The 26,214-nt window shown below is 39.4% G+C and overlaps 1 protein-coding gene across 6 annotated transcripts in view; it reads left to right on the forward strand.

The window, feature by feature from the left end:
- The first annotated feature begins 223 nt into the window (after positions 1 to 223).
- Positions 224 to 26,214, forward strand: part of pax2a (paired box 2a) — a 33,770-nt gene continuing 7,779 nt past the window's right edge. For 2 of the 6 annotated variants that reach the window (XM_027015796.3, XM_081724094.1), the window contains exons 1-9: positions 224 to 526; positions 4,205 to 4,929; positions 6,716 to 6,881; positions 7,726 to 7,923; positions 11,347 to 11,432; positions 11,721 to 11,840; positions 12,761 to 12,805; positions 18,872 to 19,047; positions 21,527 to 21,647. In XM_027015796.3, coding sequence (XP_026871597.1) covers positions 4,887 to 4,929; positions 6,716 to 6,881; positions 7,726 to 7,923; positions 11,347 to 11,432; positions 11,721 to 11,840; positions 12,761 to 12,805; positions 18,872 to 19,047; positions 21,527 to 21,647 — 955 coding nt within the window. In that variant the 5' untranslated portion in view covers positions 224 to 526; positions 4,205 to 4,886. The remainder of the gene's footprint in view (positions 527 to 4,204; positions 4,930 to 6,715; positions 6,882 to 7,725; positions 7,924 to 11,346; positions 11,433 to 11,720; positions 11,841 to 12,760; positions 12,806 to 18,871; positions 19,048 to 21,526; positions 21,648 to 26,214) is intronic. The other 4 variants (XM_027015797.3, XM_027015799.3, XM_081724095.1 and 1 more) reach the window with 2 other exon arrangements.

Raw genomic sequence — 26,214 nt, forward strand, 5'->3', positions numbered from 1 at the left:
TTGCAACCTTTCTATGAACTTTTTTCCTCAAACTTCACAAAACTTATTCACGTGAAAATACAAGCGTATAGGTTGATATAAAATATATAATATAAAAACAAGTAATACGGATTGAAATAATCATGAATATTCATTGCTATTAGTCCTACCTTTCAGTCTCCTACAAAAGCAAAAGCTCTGCGAGCAGATCTTAGCATATCTCCATACTTAGTCTCCTCTTTTACCTCCAGCAGACAACTTTTATTCTTTCTTTTTATATAACACCTGCAACGCTTTATTTGCTTTGATTGCTATTTCGCTCCTTTATCAATCCCTAGTTCACTGGAGCAGGGGTTGCTCTCTTTTTTGTTGTCGTCTAAACCGTTTAGTTTTGGATGATCGGTCAAATTTTCTGACAACCGGCGGGGAGAGGCAGGACACCCAGCCGAGGACGGAACGCAGGAGGCCGGACAGATCTAGTGGGCTGCATCAACGAGACGGACCATTAGACAGGGAAAAGCCATGGCTCACAGCCCTGGTCGATCAGGTAAGCGCCGGTTTCTTTTTCTTCTTTCCTCCAATCGCCCTCCGCCAAACAGTGTCAGTGTTTATTTGCTGGCTGTAGAGGTGAGGCGCCTTCAGCTAAGGTAAGCGCATACAGTAGGGTTACTTTTCAAGCGCTGGATGGGAGGCACTAGACCCACCTTTTTAAGGCTGTCACTGAGTCTTTTCATACGGTAGTTTTAAAGTACTTGGTATTTGCCTTGCAAGAACCCACTGTAATTCCATGGTACTCTAAATCCATCTAGCAGGCTTGGCAAATAGTTTAACATAGCATTGATGCCCTAACCCGGGCCTGAGTGCTGACATTACGCGTACTCCTAAATGCTCTTTGTAACTCATGTATTTTCTCTGCATTTCAGATTTTAGTTACAGATGATGATGATGATGATGATGATAATGATTATTATTATTATTATTATTATTATTATTGTGATTTATTGTTGTTGTTGTTGTTGTTGTTGTTGTATTTTTATGATAGTATTAGTAATATCATTCAAGTATGGTAATTAATATTGTTTTATACCAGTCAGTTAATTGAAAACATAGATCACATGCTAATTCACCTTTCCATTTTGGGTGTAAATGGGAAGATCAATGAAAAACAGTTGTAATGATCTAATTAATTATGGCAAAATTAAAACCAAGTACAAAATCAATCTCTGATGGTGTCGAGGATAGAATTAAATTGATGGTCCATCTGTTCACCCTATAGACGACATGAATAGGCAATCTAAGGACGCAGCTGATATCATGGCGCTGGGGATGCCGTCCTGCTGTTTGTCAGGAAACAGCAAACTATTTCGATACCTTACATCTGAGATTTTGGGACAGTGAAGCAGTGCCTCTCAGGCACAACTCAGTTATTTTATATATATATATATATATATATATATATATATATATATATATATATATATATATATATATATATATATATATATATATATAATAAAAAGCATGCTATTGAATGAGTGCTAATTTTTCAGTATCAAAAATTTAACCAGCATATTGAGCATTACTGTAATTGTTTTTCCAAATATTACTAAGTACTAAAGTTCAAAATGTTGTAATTCATAATAAATACATTTAATCATTTAAAAAAAAAACATGTAAATAGGCTTTATATATTTATTTGATAGTTTTCCACTTGTAAGGTACAACGCAATTTATACGCAGGGATGACTCAGACTAACATGAACAGTTCTGGTGGAGTGAAATATCGATTGGTGACGTAGACATAATAATATTAATGTGAATGGGAAGAAACACCATAGGTTTTCAAACATGGCAGGAAACGGATTTCCCGCTTCCTCATTGGAAGTTCATTACTGCTCACATGGTTGACTCAGCTACTGACAAACTTGTGTGGCATACTAAAGACGGGGAAAGAGATCAAGAGCTTTACCTCAGACACTAGACCTCTCTCACTTTCTCTCATTCTCTCTCCATCTATATATATATATATATATATATATATATATATATATATATATATATATATATATATATATATATATATATATATATATATATATATATATATATATATATATATATGAATGCATAATCGGGCCACATCAGAGCCACATCAGTGCCATATTTCTGATTGGGTAAAAGTCACAATATCTTTACTATACAACGAGTACCATGATCAGTTGCAATTAGTTTTCCTTCCATTTAACACGGGAAGTAACTAATACACTAAAGGGGAGTGGAGGCGAAAAGCAGGGGTCTTGCGGGGAAATAAAAACAGCTTTAGGGGAAATGTGTAGTGGAGTGTGAAATTACAGCCCATGGTGTTACATATTGTACCAGAAGCTCCCTCCAAAAACACTAACAAAAAGAAGAATCGTCCCCAAATTTGGCCGCAAGGCACAACACAACATGGCCTCCTGTTCTTTTAGCCGAATCTACATCGACCACAAAGCACATAGTGGTTAAATGAAAGTGCCCTTTTATCAATACAGCTATATAGTTTTTAGACTGAAATTAGGCATCTTATTTGGTATCCATATTTTGGTCGTTGCATACCCTTTCATAGTTATTGGACTTTTGCGCTCTTACATGAACAATTTGTAGGCTATTTTCCTACATTTTAGTTAAATGTTAAATATCATTATCCTATTTCTCCTACTAGTGCTACTACTAATAGTAGATATTATTAGAACATGAAGAATATTATTAGAAGAATACGAAAAACAGCACGAACAACAACAGCAGAAACAATAAAAGATATGGCGTGAGAGAAACAGCATCTGCTGAAACAAAACGGACGCGTTAGGGCTTATGAGAGTATATTTAAACGACATTATTAACAATGGAAAAACGAATACAAAACTTTATGACCTCTTTTTACATGATTAAATATAAACACCTCTCAACCCTAATAACCTCGCTACATATTTTATTGCTCAGTTGCTGTGAGCAGGCTAAATATGTAGAAGAAGAGTGCACAACATTAAAGGTACAGAATACTACAGTGACAAAGTAATTTATTTCACGCCACTTATTTATTACATTTAAAAAAAAAAAAAAACTAACAGGATCCGGTAAAAATGTATGGATAACTTCTGAAGATAAGAGCAATTATTGTTATTGCCCTCACATCACATATGTAATCCTACACATCACAGAATGAACGAAATGATAAGACAGCTATGATACTAATTGGACATCGCAATAAATAGTCATTTTCATATGTTAACCAGGGTATGATAAAATGTACGGGTGTTTTACAGTATTGTGTTAGCAATGACTGAATCATTCACTGAATGCTCTGTTGATAGTGTAGTTTAATAAACATGTTTCCCTATAATTTTAAACAGACATGTAAATTGGTATAGTCCTACAAAACAAAAACAAACAAACAAACAAAAAAAAGTATTTTCGAGTAGTTTGACACACTTGCCAGCTACAATTATGCTAGTTATGTGCGACTACACATCACTCCAACAAGAGCCCTGTCTCAATCTCAAATAAAGCATACTATGCAGCGCCATCTGCAGAACTACCTACAATACAGCACGCTAAACACACTAAATGGCATGTTCAAGATACATTACAGTTACAGACAGGACAAACAACAAAATAAGAATAAAAAACAAATTGAACAAAACAGCATTAAAACCGCATCTATAATAAAGTACAGTTCTCTGTATAAAGTTGAAATAGTGAGTAGTTTACTTTATATAAGCTGAGTTCTGGTTACAAAATGTGTAAAAACGACTTTGGAGAGTTTTTTTTAACTCCCTGAGATATCTTAACGATGGAGCAGACGGGATGGAGCAGTTTGTGACTTGGTACCAATGAAAGTAAATGTGGGAATATCTTGGACTAACTTTTTAAACAATTAGCAAGACTGTGGAAAATATACACAAAATATCGAGGATATGAAAATATGGGCCTGTTTTATATGACAGTAATTACCTAAACCGAAACTACAGTTCGAAAATGCATAAGGAAGAATTTATTGTAGCTTACTCTAACCAATGCACAAAGGCCATACGAGATTAAAAATTATTTTAACTGCATGCTGAACTGAAATTAAAACAAAAAAAATGCTAGCTGCTATTGTTGTTTTGCTTCCCCTGTCTTGTAATTTCCTCGATTTCTTAACCTAAACTCTTCTCATTTCCCTGTTTGCATCCCTCCCTTCCCGAAGTGTCAGATGAAGAGACCTCCTCATTTGGGCTCCAGCTTTTTGCGTTGGCGAATCACAAAGTGTTGGAATCTATTGCCTTTGTCTGACAAGTCATCCATCTCTATGCGAGGGGGATCTGAGGAGGAGGGGGCGGTGGATTGCAGCTTTTAGAAACAGACACACTGCGAAGAGGGCTTTCATTCTCAGCCCAAAGCTTCTAACAGGCACATCCCATTCTTGAAGAGAGGGGGACCGCTAGAGACACTCGCCGTATCCATGTTTTTCCATGTCATCCCCGCACGTATGTGACTATACCCCAGACTAACCAGAAACGCTTCCCGATATCGAGGAATTTTACACTGCAGTTTCAAGTGTGGACATTTGAGGAGACGCAAACGCCAGCATCTGCGTTCCTCTAAATATGTGGCAAACAAACATCCACTGACCGAGCAGTTACGCAAATATTGCCGCGTAAAAGATTTTTGAGTATCGGACATGATCTGCAATCCAGCTTTGCATTGTCACTAAACGGACTGAACGACCAGAGATAAACTTCGTCGCGTGGTGAAGAACTTCTGCGAGCCACTGGCCTCGGACGCGCTCGACTATTAACGGACAGCAATTTTATAACTCGCATTTAAACCTGCATAATCAAGGCGAAACGGCGACCTCAGTCGATTATCTTTCCTTCCTTTGCTATCCCATGGATATTCACTGCAAGGCAGACCCCTTCACGGCGATGCACCGTGAGTAAAAGATTAGTTTTTCTTTGTAAATCTTTTTTTAAGAAAATGAAAGGAAAAGAGAATATCGTTATGCATTGTGTAATGCACGGACAAACTTATATAGGCAACAACTTTATACGGCTTCTTATATATCACGATTTCGATATGGATTTCCAGAATTTATTAATGAGACTTTTCATAATTTAGGAAGGATTGGAGTAGTAATAATAATAAATACATGGCCTACAATGCAGCGACAAAACGGTTCTTGAGATGATTTGCTGTATGCGTACTTGTTACCCTTTATTGAGTATCAGTAGATACAGTTGTACAAAAAGTCGATGAAATCCAGTACAATAAAATAGCATGTGCTAATTACGCTCAAGAACACTTACTGTTTAAATTGCTGATCATTTAGTTGCGCTAGTTACTATAAGCCAAATATTCGAATGCGTTTTTCTTACATTTTAAACAAAAAAAAAAATGCAGCTCAACAACTCACTGACTGAAAATGTGAAATGTAAGATCGCTGTTGTGATCTTTGCTTAAATTACACTTAGACTATTTATATAATTTTATATACAAGCAAAACCCATAACAGGGTATGGAAATTGCAAGAACTTTGGAACTAAAACTGTCAAAAGGAAGACATCATGTGCCAAGTTTTGCGATTTTCATTAAAAATAGATATAACACAAATAATGCAATATTAAAAATATTTATCGATTATTTAGTTTGTAACAAGATGATTGTCTACCAGAGTCCAATTTAAATAATTAATTCTTAATCATTTTGCAGTTGCCTTGTCTTCGTTGTAATATGAGTTATCAAAGCTCTTTTTAATTATTTACAATAATTGTGCAAGGAAAATTAAACAGCTTGAAACATAATCTGTGCGACATGTGTTTGGCTGCAATCGAATAGTAGGGAAAAATACTACCTAACTCGCTACTGTGTTAGAGTAGCAAATGACTTTATCAGTTTTCCCGTCCTTAAGAAAAGTACAACAATCCAGTGGTTATGGATCCTTTTTAGTAGTTATGGATCCTAGACTAATCCACTAATACAGCAGTGCCACCAAAACAACTAGGCTACATACTAATACTAATACTAACACTAATATCATCATCATCATCATCATCATCATCATCATCATCATCATCATCAAAAACAAAATAATAATAATAATAATAATATTATTAATAATAATATTAATAATAATAGTATTATATAAATGTGTATTTTTAATTGCGTGATCGATCATATTAATCATTTGCGTTTTATGTGTAGAAGTAGGTCTGGTTAAGTCTGACAATTAACATCACTCTACTCTTACTACAAAAAGGTCCAATGATTAAACACGTTTATGCACCGACTTTGTCATTTGTATGTTGAAACTTGCCGTATGTTGATTCCGTGTTTTGGTGTTTAAGTGATTGCATTTTTAAAGCAGGCCTATGCCCTACGGTTAGTTCATAGGTTCTAATATGTGTGTATGTGTGCGTGTGCATGTGTGTGCGCTTGTGTTTGTGAGTGTAAGAGAAAGCGAGATAGATAGATAGATAGATAGATAGATAGATAGATAGATAGATAGATAGATAGATAGATAGATAGATAGATAGATAGATAGAGAGAGAGAGAGAGAGAGAGAGAGAGAGAGAGAGAGAGAGAGAGAGAGAACTCAAACATATAAAAACAGTAAAGCGAGACTGCATATATAATGGCCAGGTTTAAGCTACAATGCAGCGTGTCTTCTATATGTATGTAATGTTACGCTTTCGTGTCTGTGCTGTTGTATCCCATATAGGGCATGGGGGTGTAAACCAGCTAGGCGGGGTGTTTGTGAATGGCAGACCCCTACCTGACGTGGTTAGGCAAAGAATCGTGGAGCTGGCGCATCAAGGGGTCAGACCCTGTGACATCTCAAGACAACTACGGGTCAGCCATGGCTGTGTCAGCAAAATTCTCGGCAGGTAGGCGAAAAACAAGTCGCCCCATATAAATCAAGCACAGATAGCTATGCAGCCATTTACCCATTTATATCCTCAAAACCATATCTGGTCGGCAAAAATTTGAAGAAGGCTAACGCCTAATCGAACATTAGCCTCACATTTATCGGTTATTACTTTGTAGGAAACGTTTTGTCCTAAGTTGCTCCCCGTTGGTGATAAGATTTAGTTTTTTTTCATAATGAGTTATTGTTCTCAGGAAAGAGAACAAACTGTTTATCTGGAACGTCTTATAGATGTATCTTAAATTTTCTGACATATTTTTCAGCTATCAAAAGGATTTGCTAAGGTATTTTGTTTTATATACTAGGAATGTTCGATAGAAAGATGAGTTAGCGTATATGTTGGTGGCATGTGTTAATCGTGGGTGCATGGGAAATTACAGTTGTTTATGAAATACGATTACGTAGTGTAACCTTTTTAGATGTATTAGAAAAAGATTTCGAATGGAGACAACATTATACCATTTAAAAGGATAATGCGCTTTAAAAAGTAATATATTACTATGCAAATATTACTATAAATACATGCACATGTGCTCTTCTCTAGTGTTGGTCATCTTGGTTGGCAATACACCTCTAATTCTAATGATATTCATGTTGTATTATTAAGCCTATCGGTGGGTACAAAAAAGGTCACGGAAACCTCGGTAAGATATTGGTATAATGTGAACAATTAAACTGAAGAAAAATGAATAAAAAATATAGAACTATTAATAAAACTGGGCAAGAACAATAAAGCTTCGTTTGTGAAGTGGCAATGTATTGGGGAAAAGTAAATTCAATGAATTATCATCCTTGTCTCACAGATACTACGAAACTGGCAGTATTAAACCTGGAGTTATTGGGGGGTCCAAACCAAAAGTGGCGACTCCAAAAGTTGTGGATAAAATCGCTGAATATAAGAGGCAGAATCCCACCATGTTTGCCTGGGAAATCAGAGATCGACTTCTCGCCGAAGGCGTATGTGACAACGATACAGTTCCAAGCGTATCATCTATCAACAGGTAAACAGAGATTAAAAAAAAAAAAAAAAAAACACCACCCAGATTCATTATGACACTTATCTAAAAATAACAATCACATGAAAGCATTGTCGATATTTCCCTTGACATATTAGACAAGGCAATAGGTAAAATAATATCATAATAACGCTGTTTCCATTGTCAGTTTTCGGTAATCGATTGCCCAACGACTTTTTGTAGTATATCGTTAAGTGGAAGATGGAAATCTTAAAAATGTTACATGGAACATGTATAAATAGTACATGGCATGTAATATTTTGCAGATAACACAGAAAATGTGGTTGTAGGCATGACGTTATAAAAGGAATATTTCTATATATAAAGTTTAAGCCATTTTAAGTTCCTCTCAGGGTGGTCTCAAACGTGCAATTCAATCCCAAACCTGTCCGCAGTGAACAACAGATCTATGGTCGAGACCGCGAAAATCACATCTGTCTCGATTAAAACTAATCAATACTCTGTAACCAGAGCCAATGGCACCGGGAAACACGCGACAAAGTCGTTCAATACTGCTCTGTACTGTATTACGGGCACAGCCTGGTCTGTTCAATTCAGTAGTTCGGAAATCAAGCGTAGGCTAGTACGTGGCGACCAAATGAAAGTTCAGTTTGTGTATGCTAAATATTTGACTGGAATTGTTTTACATTGTTTTGTGAAATAAGGCTTCAGAGTGTGAGTAAACGCATAAACCCTGGGGGAAAATGTGGTCTACAGATTTAAGTAAATTAAATCTTGTTTTGTCTTAATGTATTATTGCATTATGTGATATTAGCTGATATTATTATTATTATTATTATTATTATTATTATTATTATTATTATTATTATTATTATTATTATTATTGGTCTGAATATTAGGAGAATGCGGGGGGGGGGGGGTTGATAGTCTTTTCAATTTCAATTTATTTCATTTTGCGGAAACTTTATAATCCAAAGGTGCGGACCTTTGCAGGATAATCCTTACGGTCGGCAATGCAGGCGTTATTAATATTAGCCTAACACTTCCCATGTAAAACAAACAATATTAACAGCTCTTCGGGTATTGCTTTAATTTTCTCTTTAAACACGAAAGGTTCGGAAAAGTGAGACAGAAAAAAAGGAAGGTGGTAGAACAAGGTGAAAAAGGCTTACCTGCGAGCGAGAGTAATGAACTTTGGTTAGGAAGCACTGTTCCATAGAGTTGGCCAGCAGCATTACATTTTAATGAGCTGAAAAGAGATCATGGGCCGTCCCATGTTATAGACATTTCCTCGGAAAAAAAAAAAGTGGGAGAAAGAGAAGCTAAAAAATTCATTTCATGCACCGTGACTGCTTAAAAAGGGCAATTTGAACAGGACTCAACACATGTATGTGGTAAACTCCAAATCCGCGTATAATGACAAAAAAAAAAAGCGGAACCAATAAACTTTCGTGAAATCATGTTAAAATGAGTGCTTTGAAAGAACACCGTGTGGACCTTTGTTTATGTATGGACTTAGTAAATAAATAAAAATAATTTTATTTTTAAATCATAATTAATCAGATGAATGTTTTTCTGTTTATTTCGTAATGCCTCTGTACTATGAACCTAGCTTCAAATTGTGTAGTTGTAAATGAACAGGCGGCATCACTGGTCAAGAATACGATATCGGCCAAAAAAAATAAAAATCTAAAGCGATAGCCTCTTTATTCAACTTTACCGTGTTTTAAGGATCGACATGGACACATTAACCCATTACCCTCAATTTGCTGAAATATTAAGGTCAGGCTACAGACCTCATGCTTTTCAAACAGGTGTTGTTGCAGTATGCCCCTCATACTTTGTGAGGTTAGGTAGTTGACCTCTGCTCTGTTGACATTAGAAGACATCCCAGCTTTAAGTACATTTTCTCTGCATGAATTATTAAAGATTTGTACATGAGGTGGGTGGACGCAGAGGTGGGTGGACGCAGTGTCCTCCAAGCTGCGAGGAGTCACCAGCACACACTCACTTCTGAGCACTGCTAACACCAAGATCCTAAGTGCCTTTCAATGTTATTGATTCATACGTTCGTATTTCTACAGGGAATTTCAACACTATGGCAAGTCATTAATTTACCTTCCAGATTGCTTATTCAATAGAAAAAACATGGATTCCAGATAAAGTCCTTGAATTTATATAGCTTGTCTAAGTCAAAGGGTCAAATCATTGTTATGGTTAGATGTTAAAAATTAAAATAAAATATTGATGTGTGTTTTTCCAAGAAAAGCTTGTAGATTTTGCCAAAGGGCACACCAAGGTGAAACACCAGAAAGGGAAAAACTGAACAATCATATTAGAAAAGTTCTTTAAGTGCTAACTATGTAGTTAACCTGTACAAGTTACATCAATAAAACCTATAACAGGAGTTCGACCCTAAAATATTGCACAGAAGCTGCTATTTTATCTGTGGAAATGATATTAGTTTTTCTGCACATAAACACATGTACATGCATGTATTTGATTCAAACTACATGTCCTACAAAATTACATTTCAAATATAATTTAGCATCAAATTATATATATATATATATATATATATATATATATATATATATATATATATATATATATACTGTGTGTTATAATGTTAAGAATGTGGAGTCAAATAATATAAATGTGTTTTTGCAGCATAGGGTGACAACTCCTTTTCTCGGAAGTATATCCCAGATTAAAGACATCAAATGTTGCAGTGGGCTTTTGTGAGGCAATGAGACACTATTGCTTTCCTGTCACATATAATTTATAGCCATCCATTTGCATCTGTTCTCCTCTACTATTAATTCCCAACTTTTTTATCTGCAAGTCCCAATCAATAGGACCTCGTCCACACTGGCAGTCCCAAATGTTGTTGCTAGAAAAAAAGGTCTGATCAGGGAAGTCAGCAGTCTCAGTATACAAGCAATCTTCACTTTTTTTTTAAAAATACCAGGAGAGAGAGAGGGATATAGAGAAATACAGATTGAGAGAGCAAGAGCGAGAGGCAGAGAGAGATTATTAAAGTTGAGGCCAGGTCGAGGCAGTGAAGCCCATCATTGAGGTGAATTGATGTGATTTCATGCTTTGTTTGCAAGATCATTCAGACCAAAGTGCAATGAAGACTTTCCCTCATATCACACCTTTGAGGTAGGGAGACTTTATCATATTTCTAAAGCTTGGATCCTGTTTGATTGAATCTGCTCTCTCTAGGGTAGCTCCTACTCGGGCTCAAACATCTTTTTTATTATTGGCACTAATGCCTTTGGATTGGTTATTTGTGACAGAATCAGATATTCTTTATAGAAAGGCCCCAAAACAACTCAGCAGTCATATCCCATAGTTGATCTGTATATGTATGCAAAAGACCTCTGCTGGGCAATGTAGCTGTTGGATCTGGTAGTATATTGACCACACTCTCTGCTTTTATAGGATAATACGGACCAAAGTTCAACAGCCTTTTCATCCCTCTCCAGATGGGACGGGAACTACACTCACCACAGCAGGACACACTATAGGTAAGGCAGATGACTAGCTCATAACAAAAGGCACTTCATTTCAAGACTTAAGCCAAATCAATACAGGGACTACTGTCTGTAGTGTAGAGAATTGTCTGTTATTACTGTCAGTAGTGTAGAGAATGGTCTCTTTCAACTGTCAGTAATGTAGAGTATGGTGTCTTACTACTGTCAATAGTGTAGAGAAAGGGCTGTTATTACTGTCAGTAGTGTAGTGAAGGAGCTGTTATTACTGTCAGTAGTGTAGTGAAGGTTCCTTAGTGTCACCTTTCTTCTCTGCACTGTCAGTGCCCAGCACAGCCTCCCCACCTGTATCAAGTGCTTCCAATGACCCAGTGGGCTCCTACTCTATCAATGGTATCCTCGGCATCCCTCGCTCCAATGGTGAAAAGAGAAAGCGTGATGATGGTAAGAGAATGGATTACAATCTATTGCTTGCACCTCTCTTAAGCTTCTTTTCTTTGCCATTCTACAACAACTAGTAATTTCAAATACTGCATGTGAGGGGAGATGAAGGTGGCAGTTTAATAATGCTGGAAGAAGCATTTTGTTTAAGCGTTTTTAGAGGACTTGTTTTATAGTAAAGCAGATTGGACTGTTTCATTCAGCTGGTTGTTAGTCTGCTTTTTGTGGAGCTAAATCTTCATTGTTTTTGAATCATACTGTATCTCAGCACTAACTAGAAAATGATTGCATGCAGCATTGTCATTTGGTGGGCTTCATGGCAGTAGTCAGAGCTTAGTTCCTTTGTAAATATCAGATGCTTTAGTTTTTCAGATTCGTTTAAAGGTATGTTTGTGAAGTTCTTGAATTAGTTTAGCATAGACAATGTCATGCTTAGACTAATTGTTATTAATTTCTCATTTATTGAAAATTTCTTTTTTGATTGCTTCAATCATGCACATTATTACAACTTAAATAACGAAGGCTGAGTTCTTTGTTAGAGTAGTAAATTTTTTAATGTACTAAGATATTATGAGTTTTTGGCTGTCTTGCTTTTCTTGCATTAGAGATTCTTAAAATGACCACAACCTGAAGCCATAGTCCACATAAGATACAAAAATAGGGATGCTGACCTGTTCTGACCAGCATTTTCTCTCCTTTCAAAAATGAGAGGGCACACACTGCCTGAAGCCTAATGGCTGTTCGGCGCTTCAAACAATCAACGTAAGAATGCTAGTGAATAAACAGCAGTGTGGCACTGCGCCAGACAAGCTGACAGAGACAGCCATAGTTAAGGGGAGGGAGGGGGAAGTGGTTGGAAATGATCTCTTAAAGCATTTATCAAAGCAGGCCTACTTGCTTCTTTTATGTTTCCATCTCTTTAGTTCTCTGGAGTGGCAACCACTTGGATGGGAGGAAAATAGGATATTGTAAGTTCTGTTAGCCCACCTTCTCTTTGCTTGCTCGATCACGGGCCACTCGACTCTGATCAAGTGGCCATGTGAGGGTGTGTGTGTGTGCGTGGACACCCGGGTGTAGATGGGAGGGGGAGAAAGATAGAAACAGAGACAGATAGATAGAAATGATATCTTTCTGGGGAGAGTACTGAGTCATATATAAACTTTGAGAGAAAGTGTCTGTAGCAAATAACATTTGCCACAGCATGGTATGTTGTTACTAGAGCTATAGTGAACCTTTTCCCCCACTGTTGCCACTGCCTGGCTCTAAGACCAGAGAAGAGTAGAAGATAAATAGCAAGTCATATGAACACTCAAATGCAAGTGGTGGTAAACAGTTTAATTACATTTTACTAAATGTAAGTGTGAGTGGATAGGTGACAATTGTTTTGCAGATCACTTACCTGGAAAACTTAAATATGTTTATAAACATCTTGATATTATTATAACCTAACAACTTTACTATGATTTTTATTGCAATGATGACTACTAGCACCACTGTTATGACAAATGTAAATGTTAGCAGTGAAGCTGATATTACATATACATATATATTATTTGTGCATTACTGGATTACAGGTTGGAAGAATTTCTACATGTAGATACTTAGCACCTTTGCACTGATTACATATGACATGCTGTGACCCCAATGAAGACCTCATAGCTGGTTATTTGATACTGTGCCAATTGTCCAAAAAGCTGTGGGTTATTTAAAGTTAGCCCTTTTTTCACACAGAGACATCAGGGAGGAGCTCCTCCACCAGCGCCTGGTTTCAATTTCATAGCAGCACAGCAGCCTTGGGCTACCTGAGCCAGATTTGGCTGGCAAATGCATGTGTCACCTTCATTAGATGATGACATAACTGAAAATATGCTAATCCGATTTGAGGGGTAGGTAGACTAGCGCTTATTGAGAAACCCAAATGAAACACAGACTAAAACTGCCAGATTTGACAGAAAAGTTGACTCGCCAGTTTTATTGTGAGTAGAGAAATGCTGGCTCTTTACAGAGAGCCTCAGGCCACTGTGGTTTGCTTCCAGAGCCCTACTCTCTGAAGCCTCCGTATTTGATGTTGGCTGTGCCCTTTAAGAAAAAAAGGGCCCATTACAAGAGGGTTGTGGAGATAATGTAGTGTGACACGCGTTATGTACACCAGGTCTTCGTAAGGGGAGCTTCAGGGACATAGGTGTCATAAGAGTCATTAATCTGCCATTTTCATGTGTTATTGCAAATTAAAAGTAGCATGTTACACTCGCTGGCTATGGGTGATGTTAACCGTGGTGTGGGGGGGGGCACTCTCGATTAGTTCTTTGGTGGCAATAGCTCCCTGCACGTTGAACATAGTGACATTTAAGAGAATTTGCAATTCTAGAGAGAAAAGCTATTAATTCACAAATTAACATCCCCCTTCCTCTATCAGGGATGCACAAGCTATTGAAAAGACAAAAGAAATAGCCTAAAGGGGAAGAGAGCGAGCTGCCGTCCTATCTGGGTGAAGATTGGTTTATATGTCTGCAAGCAGTGATACCAATTACGCCAGCACACCCAGAATGCGCCTCAACCTTATTGCTGCCTTCGCAGGCCCCTCAATCCATTGCCAGATTTATTTGTGTATCTCATTATGGAAAATAGAATGCCTCTCATGCCAAATGCATTAATGGCAAAAGAGGGAAATTAAGCCTGTGTGTTTTTTGGTTTTTTTAATTTTACCATTAATATTTCTATACAGAATAAGACAATTAAGTGCATGTTAGTTATAACATGTAGGCGTATATGAATATGTGCCTACATGTCACTCCCACCCTCACCAGTGGTCTTTTGATTGTGACCTTGCTATAGCTGATAAGCAGGTTGGTGTGACCCAACTCTCCCTACTGTCTTTATCCTCAATATAAATCGAGTCAGGAAAACACAAAGCTACTCGGGGAGTTTAAACATTTGAGGATGGTTGTAATAAATTACATAAAAAAACAGATGTGGCAGTTGAAACCACTGTGGGAGTTGACAAGTGTGTGTGCACATGTGTGTGAGGAAAATTAAAGCAGTGTGATTTAAAAGGCACTGGAGCTTATTTATTTGACGTTATCATGATAAAAAGATTACATGCACATGGCCCATGCCATCATGGTCAAGGCACGCAAGGCTTCGTCACTTCCCTTTGTATCTTGTTTGTTCATTTGACAGGCGTGGCTTTGAGAGCACAGCCCCGGTACACCTCAAATCCCCATGCTAAAATAGTATGGCCTACAGCAAGGATTCTTTAGCCTGTGCTTCCATTTCATGGCTTGTAAGATTCTATTGTGTCAATATGGATTCTACTCAAAAAAAGAGGAATAGAAATGAAATACATCCAAACCAAGAAATGGATTGGCCTCAGTATAAATCGAATAAGAACATCCCACCGATCTCATCATGATGATGGCCTCTGTATGAAAGAGAAAGCCCAGATTTGAGCAGAGCCACCGAGCGGAACCGTGGGAGAAGAAGGTGTCGGGACTCCTTATCAAAGGACACAAAAGGTCTGTGCCCTGCTCTGCTGATACATCTGCATTCAAGCAGACTCACTTTGCCGTCTGCTGGCAGGCCGTTCACAAAACGACACCTCGCAAATCCGCAGCATGGAAATGTCTAAGGACAGGGTGGCTCGCTTGAAGTGGAATCATGTCAGAGAAAAGTCAATTATGGGCACTGATGCTGAGAATTAATGGTGCGCTGCATTACTCAGGTTTTAAAAGGCGCAAGAACGAGGGAGTGGGAGAGAGTGAGAGTGAGAGAGACGGCGACTGGGAGAGAGGAAGATGCATTCATTAATTGCGTTCCAGAACGTTGCATCACACGAGGCCGGTGTGCTAAATGACAGACTTGGTGTGAGTATAGTACAGGATGTGTGATATGGGTGAGAGGAGAAACCCCCTCTGACAATGAGAGAGAAGGAGAGGATTGGAGATAGAGCAAGCGAGAGTTAAAGCCAGAGCTGGTGGTTTTCAGCTCACTGTCAGCTTGCACCCTGCCCAGCAGAGCTAAATTGAATTAATAAAGCTTTTAAACAAGCTGCAACATAACAGGAAATTAACAGCCCCGGTAGTGTTGTGTCCACCAGCAGCAGCAGAAGAAGTACCTCTCTACTCTTTCTGGCTCTGTTCCTCTCTTCTTTCCCTCTCCTTTTCTATCTCTATATCCTCCTAGCAATCTTTCTCTTTCTGTTTCTCCTATTCTCATCTCTTCAATACAGTTATTTGCTGTGCAGACTTTCTGCTCCATGGCTTTCATAAATAGTTTTTTTTTCTAACTAAACTAAGTACAGCTGACATGGAAGGTGTATTTGCCCCTTGCTCATGTACTCTTTCTTTCTCTGCTCCCACTCTCTTGCATGGCGAGCTTTTAGGTATGCTATCTTAAAATGGATTTCTTTAACCATGGGGGGGAGGTTCAAGGTGTACTTGTGTGTCATCACACCAAGTGTCAAACTGGTTTTCAGGAAACAAAATTTACTAGCATAATTTTTTCATATAAGGAATTCAGTGATTCCGCTCTGAAGAACCAAATGACATGTCACCTCAGAGGGCAAAACAAACAATAACCAAAAGCAAGCATATGATCATGTCGGTCAGGCATAGGCCAAGAGGAGGACGACATAATTTGCCTTCCAAAAACTCTTCCTTTCTCTCTCTCCCCTCTCTCACTCAGATCTTATCTGCAAAGAGCTGGAGATGAAAGAGAGAAGCAGTGTCCCTCTGTTTACAGGATGTCACTCCTGCTCAGACAACCCCTTACCACACAACCCATTTACTCTTAATGCATACAAAAGCTAAAAACTAAAATATTCACAGCTAGTATTCTCTGCTGCTGGTCTGAATATGCTAACTCTGTCTAAGAAAAACAATATCAAATAATTGGTGGGCTAGAGATGATTTCCTTACTGACAACGTCAGCCTTTACAGCATCTTTGACGATATCTATTGCGATCTTTCTAGTGTGATGAAATTCTAGCTCTCTCCTGTGCTAGTGTTATCTGAATTACCCTCTCTGGAGGAGCAAACCCAGGAGGGCAGTGTTTTATGGACTCTGGTTATCTGATCTGACAGAGTCTTGCTCCCATAGCACCAGAGTGCTAATGTAAGAGGATGTCAAAACAAACACCCAAAAGTATCCCAACGTGATCAATGCGGCACAACTAAAGAGACATCAGTCAGCAGGAAACACTAGGGACCACACAATTTCTTTCCTATGCATTCCTCATCAAAAGCTATGTGGTTTCTTAGTGGTCAGAGTGATACGCATTTTTATATACTTGAAACGTGATGGTAAGCAGAGCATGCTGAATTGAGAATATGCAAGAACAGGAATGGCTGATATAACCTTGCTCTAGCCCAGATCTCCTCTGACTATTGTAGAGGAGTGAAGTGCAGCCCAGCCCCCACACAGCAGGCTGTAGCCGTGTCCCCCGTGTCAAGCTCTGCGCGCTTTGGGCTTTTGAGTATGGGAAGCATGCTGTACCACAGTGAATGACAAACGCTTGCTTATTGATCGCAGTTTGCACTTAGGCCAACTGATAGAAAGTAATTAATGACTCTATTTTCTTCTGTACCAAAGAGAACAATTGAGTTTTATACAGCAACAACACACAGCCATATGAAAGGCCCCCAAGGGAGCAGTCTGTAAGAAATGCCTGACCTCAAAAATGGAATGATTCAAATAATGCCAGGGAAAAAACGTATGAAAACCATACATGTCACAAGAGGGATTACTAGTGTGTGTGTGTGTGTGTGTGTGTGTATCCCTACTCTGGATTCTACTTCTCTCTCTCTCACTCACACACACTCATACAGCTCTCTGTCACAACCCTCTATGGATCCATTTTTCTGTGAAAGTCAGGTTCATCCTGTGGCTTCAGCCATTGAAAAAAGGTCAAGCTGGCAGGTAGAATGGCAATAATGCCCCTGAAATGGTACTATCAGTGGAACATGATTGATCAATTGAATTCCATAGCACAGAAAAATGTGGGATTAAGTAGAGTATTATACACACAATGAGTTGAGGCATGATGTTCATTTCAAGTTCATTTCGCCTCCCTCCTGCCACCAGATCAGGCAATCAATAGAGGCCTTGCATATCATATATCAGCACACTCGCACTGAGGAGAGAACATAATCTGCTGCAAATTTAGAATGACAGATTTGTAAGGGAAGTAAAGCCATAGGCTGGGTGGGCTGGTGGCCACTGCCATGGCTGGCGTGTTGCATGTATGTTTGTGGGGGGCACACTGGGGGCTCACTGGGGGTTTACTGGGGGCATTCAAGAGCAAAATGAAACAGTGCAGAATCCAAGGCGTCTGCTTCAGCAAGGTGATGAGGTCAGAATCTGAGAGGAAAATGCTCATTTGTTTATAGACAGTGGGTGTGAAGGAAATGCATAAGCTAGCAGTCAAGCAGTGTAATTGTATTCAAGCTGTAGCCAGCCTCCCATTTTTCCAGGAAAAAGCAATCTGAAAGTGAAAGCAGTATTACATTCTAAAGGAAATTGTGCCTTTAAATAATAGCTCTCCATTTCCACCAGCCGCCGAATGAGAGCACAAACCCCCTCCACCCCCTATTTGCTACAGCTCATACTAAAGCATGGTCTTCCCAACAAGTCTATGTTTGCACTGAAGGTAATCCATCAATTACTGCAGACCTCTCACATGATGATGGTGCTGATGCTGAACCAGGAGGGGGAGGTGGAGGAAGACTCTCACCTTCTCTCCTCCCCTCTCTCCTTCCCCACACTCTCTCTCTCTCTGTGGCTCCCGTTTCCCTCTGCCTCTCCCCTTCCCCCTCTCGTGCTGTCTTTCCACAGCTATTAGGATCTGTTTGAGGCTAGTGCTGAATGAATTCGAACTGATATGCTCCAATCTTTCACCTGCGCTCTCACTGCGGGTGCTGAGAGGTGCACTAGCCTGAGCTGTGAGGGGGTGATGGGGTTGGGTGCCTGCCCCTCAGTGAAATGGGGCCATAATGACTGCTACTAGCATGTGGCCTTGTCCCTCTCTCCTCTCATAGATGGCTCAGATGGCTCTGGCCCAAACAGTGATTCTCAGGGTAGTGTGGAGAGTTTACGGAAGCACCTGAGGGCTGATGCCTTCACTCAGCAGCAGCTGGAGGCTCTGGACCGGGTGTTTGAGCGGCCATCATACCCCGACGTCTTCCCAACGTCAGAGCACATCAAGCCAGAGCAGGTCAGTAACACCAAGGCTAACTGGCAAATGGCCATGATCAAATACAATGAAAAAATCAGCTAGCAAACGTCTCTCTCTCATGGATAAACATCTAATTTAACTATACTAAAAAATGCATCAGATACTTTAATAATGCCATAAAATAATATTAACCCATTTAGTTGATCCATGATGAAATGGATTTTTAAATCCTAAAATAGCCCAAATATTTTATCTTTAAATTATATTTCCTGTTTACTTTTAAATCCAATCTTATATTTAGTGTCCCATGTAGCTACTGAAACAATAAATCAATATGATATAGATTTAAAATATGCATATATTTTCACTGTCACACTAATGCATAAAATCATCTTTAAAACTATCCTTTGTAATTGAGTACACACTAAACACATATGCTCTATAAAGGCATTAGTATATTAGGTCCTTAGTGCAGCCTAATTTACAGCTAGATCCTCACCAAAAAAGATAAAAATGATTAAATAAATATACAACCTCTTGTTATTGTGTATGCAACCTCTTGTTAAAGTCCTAAACTTAAACCTTTATTTACCTTCATTAGACTATTAAACAGTAAGTGACTATTAATTTTTCCCTTGAAACTCCACATGGAGGCCCATAACACAAAAGCAGTGGCCTAATTGAGTTCATTTTAATTTCTATCCAATCGTGGTGAATTACACTGGTGATAAATCAGGAGGACAGCCCTCACCCCTAGTAGAGGGCCTAATTTGCAGCTAATTACAAAACTGATTTCTATTGGAAGATCAATACCAAAACGAATTGGAAATGACTTGCAATCACAATGAGAACCAGAGAAAGTATTAAAATCACAAGGAAAAAGGTTAAGTGTGAGGAAAAAATGGCCATGGAACAGTCCAGAAAAATCACTTTTAATTCAGCATAATATTAATCAGATTGCAGTCCCTTTTACTGGTCTCTTTTTTGGCCCGTTTTTTAACTCTTGAAAGGGCGGATCTATTAGCCAATGTCTGGTGTCTGAAGCGAGACATTAAAAAGCAATTTTGGAAATGCTGAACTCAATGGACTCACCCCTCCCACACTTCTGCCAGCCATTTGGTCATCCTTTTCAGATGGCCCTTCAGTTGCCCCACGCCCAACCTGCCCCTATCTGCATGATAAAATGGCTGTCGTGCATCTGAGGCCAGGCCGAATAGAGAGGAACATCCGCCGCTGGCCCACTGAACAGTTGTATCAGACAATTAGAGTTTATCTGGGATAGAGGCAGACAAGACCGGGGTCACAGCATTTCCCTTTGGGAACGCCAGTCCATTGAGGAGCACAGATGCACGAACACATTTGCACACACCCAAGTGTGTTGTGTGTGTGTTTGTATTCACACACACACGCACACACACACACACACACACACACACACACACACACACACACACACAAGATGAACACAGAACCCGGAAGTCTCATTGCATCAGGATAACAACAGTGCAAAGTTGAGAAGTTGAGTTCCCAAAAGCTCTATAGTGCAAAGAATGCAGTAACACACTTACAACAAGCTTTTTCCCACCCTCATAAAAGCTATGCCATTCCTATTATCATGTGCAAACATTAGCATAACGTCAGTACTTTTTGAGAATCTGAAGCCTCCATGATTATTGTTTTTGCTGAAAATTTCAAGAAACTTTTAGGAAACTATGTAATGACTAATTTAATAAACAACTTATATCATCATTATACAAATCACATTTAGATAATCACTGCACACCAAAAATTCAATTCAGCAAATAGGGCATAAATCTATTGTGCAACCAAAATTATACAAATCTCTTTAATTGTTCTCTTTGCTGCTTGTGTCATCATTTTTCCCTCCAAAGAAAACAATTACAAGTGGTCGGTTGTGGCCCTAGAAACGGGGCCACATGTCGGTAATCGAACAAAGCAAGTCCGCCTCTTGCCTCTGCTGGTCAGCGGCATGGCTGCAGTCAAGCACAAAGAGGCAGCTGACACCCCTGCCTTTCAGCGTGCTCCAAATCCCACTCTCAGCCGTGCTCAAAAAACGACTAATATATGCGCTCTAAACGCACATGCTTTCTCACTAAAGTACACATGCAGGCCCGCCAGTCTCTCTCTGTGTGAATGGGGAGACGGGAGATACTCCAGAATTCTGGTATCACTGTAATCCAGGTGCTCATTTAAAAAGCTGCAAACCTATCAGCTGAGCAGCTAGTAAATTAACCTAGATGTTGTTGGTGCCTTCTCTGGTGGCACATTTTCCATTTTGTACCCCCATCTTAGTGCTATACCCAAACCTACATACAACAGTCATTTGGGAAAAATTCCAGACAAAGCAATAAACATTGCTTCATATGATAATGGAACATGTCCAGTGCCTGGCAATTCAGAAGCAGTTCAAAAGCTGTATAATTGGACAACTCGTGTGTACAGAGTTAGGGACAGAGCTCTGCTGTGCGCCTGTTTAAAGTGTCCCCCTCATTGGCAGGGTAATGAATACTCACTACCAGCACTGAACCCAGGACTGGACGAGGTCAAGCCCAGTCTGTCGACCAGCGCCAGCTCAGAACTGGGCTCCAGCGTGTCACAGAGCTACCCAGTAGTGACAGGTAAGAGAGCGGGATCACCTGTCCTGGCCCAGGCCGTTAGTATTCTTGCTACACGGCTAGAATACGGGTTCATCCTTGGCGTGTGTATTTGTGACTTTTTTTTCGTTTGTGTTGAGAGCTAAAGTGAGCTTTACATGTTGAGCTGAGACTCTGTGAATCTGGCATTTGTATCTAAAGTGCTCAGATTAGTGTGACCTGACTGACAGTGTGTGAGAATGCCTCTCACAACAGACAGCTGCAGTTGCATGGCAGGGTGGGATCTTCTGAGCTGAGGCTGGCAGTACTGATGGACAGTGTCAAGCACGTTACTATGCAGTAATTGATGCGCTTCTTCCACCTGTCACCTTTCCACCGAAAAAGGAAGGATGAAAGCAAGCAATGCATTCCTCTGTGAAACCCCTGTATAAAGGACATTTTCTTTAGATTCTATTTTAAAGATACTGGGCAAGAACCAGGGTTCTGTGTTTTTGCTCTGCAGTCCTGTAGCAATACCACCCTCCCCCTACTTGTCGTCTTTTGGTATGTAGTGGTTAATGTCAAGCTGGCTAATTGAAATATTGTTTCATTGTAGCGGCTGTTATTACCTCGGAGAAGGTTAAGTTTACTGATAGCCAACTGTCGCTCTGAGATTAATACGCTGAGCTTTTAATAAAATTCACATAATTATGCAGGGGCCATCAAAGCCAATGAGTTCTGTGTGGGCGTAGGACAGGATGATTGAAAATTGCTGTGCCCCCTTCTCAAATGATAGCTGGCCAGTGTTATGTGAAAAGAAAGGGCTTTTTTCCCCTCTCAGTAATATGTGGGAGGTAGGATTCCCTCCAGAAAGTTGGGCCCCTGGAGAAGAAAGGTGTGTTTTTGTCCTTTGTATGGAAGCAGTCTCGGTCTGGGGAGCACCCTCATGGCAGGTGGCCTTTCTTGCACCTGGGATGGGCCTTCGCAGGGGGTCTCTGTGCAGACCACCTCGCACGCCAGAAAACAAAACTTTCCACATCTAGAAACAAGGATGTTTATTAGTTCAATAGTGGCAGAAGTCTTTATTAGTATGCATGTACTAATGGTTAATAATGAAAGTGTTTTGTTCAGTATGTGGTAAATTCTGTCAAACCGTAAAAAAAAGGGTTGAGGGCTTGCAAAATGCTAAGTCATTATATGTATTACTAAACATGTAATGATACTGTAATTATTTTTGCAGCTACCATTCTAAAGCATAAAGGCACACTTTTTGGAAAGGTACAACATAAGGTTGTGGCACATAGGATTTTAAATTACTTTTGGCTGTATTCATCCATTTATAATGTAGTGTGGGGCTAGTAATGCAAAGTGATATGCAATAACTGGATGTTATGGTGTTCCAGCATGTGATAAACTGTGGAAATGGGTATAAGGGCTAAGTTAAAAGAGGTGCTAAATTATCCTCTGCATTTAAACTGAGAGCCAATTTGGAATAAATGACTCTATGCTATTGGATAGAGCTGGAGATTATGGCAATTCCCTGCAATGTTTTCCTGAGCCAATTAAAATTCACGCTGTCATTGATCATGTTGATTTTATGCCATGAGATTTGCATAATCTATTAAAGATGAATGATTAATGAACTATTCATTGCAAAACAGAAATTAGAATTTTAAGGGCAGCACAAGGCATAGCCGACATGACTCTTTTCTGTTTAGTCCTTATCTTGTTAGTGCAAGAAGTTAGGACTGCTGTTCCATCCCTGAAAAAGGGAGGGAGCAGTGTTAGTTAGATTAACGCACTGCAAAGCAGACCTGGTTCTGGCAGAGTCTGATGTTTCTTCTCCACAGCTGATTTAGTTAAACAGTTAAACGAATATTGAAGTAAATGCATAGAGCAATTCACTTGCATAGTTAGACAGTGGAGGAGGAAACAAAAAAGAGACATGTGTTTTATGCCTCATGCTGCAGCTAATCCTAATATGTGCTTTGTCACAGAAAATAAGTGCAATTATTAAAATTGAAATAGCTTGAATATTTGTTTCTTACATTTCAAGCTCAGAGACAATTTGGGGTAAATTCTCCTTTACATTTTTTTGCCCTGCCATCTTATCAGGGCCAAAGACACTTTCTTATATGAGTCATTCACATTCCTACACTTACATGTATTAACATTAAGGAAAACAACAAAGACATGATTTATTCCAAGTATGGAAAAGAATTTGGCTGCTTTCCAGATATGACTTGTCTTTTAAAAGGCCGTTTTGCACATAGCTCCAGAATGAATGGCCAGTGCACATTCTTAAGCGCCCTCCCTGCAGAGGCATATAATGGAAGTCTTCCTGGTGCCAGTGGGATGGCACCGTGTAAATGGGCACCCCTCTGACCCACTGAAAACCTGAGCAGGTGCTGAAGGGATCTCCCTTGTTCCAAATCTCTTCAGAGAGGTGGTGGGGGGTGGGGGTGGGCAGCAGCATGCCTGAAAGCAAGAGAGCTCCATGTCTGGAGGCCATGAAAAAAAGGAAGAAAAAAGAAAAAAGAAAGAAAAAGCACAGTGGAGGAGAAGTACGAAGGAAAAGCAGCAGACACAGGCTGAGGGGAAGAAAAGGCTGCATTGTGTCCACCTATGCCGCTGATGAACTCGGCCTGAAATATATCCGCCAGAGAGCCATTTTTTAAGTGTGGCTTGCTATTCTCCAGTGAGCAGCAAACAACAGGCAGCCGGTTAGGCTGAGGCGCCTGATGTGTGGCCCTGTGACAAACTACCTGTGTCTCTCAGCACAGCAGAGCCCCTGCAGCTCTGGAAGCCCAAATTAATGCTTATTTCATCCTAACACTAGCATGATAACCTTTGAGCACACATTAGATAATGAATGACTTTTAACACATAGATAAGGAATTCAACTTTAATTTTCCTCTCCAAAATTTGTTTGCTTAGTTATAATTCATTGGGGTGTTTATTTATTTATTTATTTATTGTGGTGGGCCTATAATAAACTGTTAGTCTCATTATCTTGAAAATTGAGGTCAAAGATTTTAGTAGCTGTTACTGTTACAAACATGAAGGTGTCCCTGTCATGAAGAATGTAAAATATTTAATCCCCTAAAGAGTCTCACGTGGGTGACTTTGCTGTAGCTGCTGGGTTTAAAAAGGGAAGGTCATCCCCTCCCCCACCCCCGACTATCTGCACCCATGTGAAACCATACACAGGAGGGAGACACACACAGAGGAATCTAAAGCTCAGGCTGGTGTTGTGATGTGTTCTGCTGTGTGAAAGCCCCTGCACAGACCTGGGTTTATCTCCCATCTCAGTCATCGGGAGGTTGACAGCCTTCCTGTCTGCAGGCTGTGCTCATCTGTGGGACAATAAGCAACAGCACTTCTGATTAGCTTCAGAGTTCACTGATCTTGAACACTAAGCCTGGGTCTGCGTAGCATGGTGCCCGTGTCTGTCTGACAACAGCATAGTCCAGGGCATGAAAACAGGAGACCTAATTCCCTTCTCAAAATCCTATTTTCCTCTTGCTGATTGGCCTCCATAGATTGTATTTTAAAGTTGGGCTTCATGGCCAACATGTCCTTCTGTAAAACAAAGTCATCTGAACTGTTTGCTTTACACTTCCCCTCTACCTGTTTTGTGTGGATGGTTACACAATTTTATATTCAGCAACAAGCTCTCAATTAAAAAGTAACATTTGTTATTCACGTGCTACAGGCGGATGCAGACATCAGGCTGACACAGACAGGGACGTTCCTGTGAAAGGGGCCAGTTACGTTTCCTGATTTCCTGGCGTTTAGTTTGAAAAGGCTGTCAGGGCTGCATCCAGCATAAAGGAGACTTATCTTAATGAGGGATTCTCCGCACACAGCTTGGTTGTAAAACAACAATAGTTGGGATGCAGCTAATGAGGCTATCATGGAGCTGTGAGTGCCCTCCCCATAGACCACACTACCAGGAGAGGAAGTAAAAGGGAATGAGCAAAAGAGGGAGAGAAAGAGAGAGAGAGAGAGAGAGAGAGAGAGAGAGAGAGAGAGAGAGAGAGAGAGAGAGAGAAAGAGAGAATTACATTATCTATGCTTCTGCAACTCAGTAAGATGAATGAAAGATGTTCAGTCTCATCAGCCAGGTGATGATAATTGTGGTGTTTCATTGAAGGGTTTCATCCTTTTAATTTTTTTTTTTTTTCTTTTATGAATTTTAATACTACAACAGATGGGAAATTTACCCACTATCTGAGTTTGACTGATCGAGGAGACCTAAAATTGGTTGTTGGCATTTAGCATTATTTTATTTCTTAATACACAAAAACTACCTAAAAATGTGAAATATACATTTGTAATGAAACAACACATCAGACAATGTGTTAAAATAATTCCTATTGCTCATGTAGATAATAAGGATTGAGCTTTTTCATTGCACATGTTTTGTTTTTTTTTGTTGTTTTTGCACAACAATAATTTACTTTTGTCCTGGAGTTGGGTAGCTCATTTACATACCCATACCTGTCGCTGGCTTCATACTTTGCCTTGTTTTGATTAAAGAATTCTAAAGAAAAGCCCAAGGGTTTGGAATGAAAGTGGGATCTGTCCCTTTATAAACAAAAAATGCTCT

The sequence above is a fragment of the Electrophorus electricus genome, chromosome 12 (genome assembly GCF_041902795.1).
Source record: "Electrophorus electricus isolate QZ-2024a chromosome 12, ASM4190279v1, whole genome shotgun sequence".
In the NCBI taxonomy this organism is placed as follows: Eukaryota; Metazoa; Chordata; class Actinopteri; order Gymnotiformes; family Gymnotidae; genus Electrophorus; species Electrophorus electricus.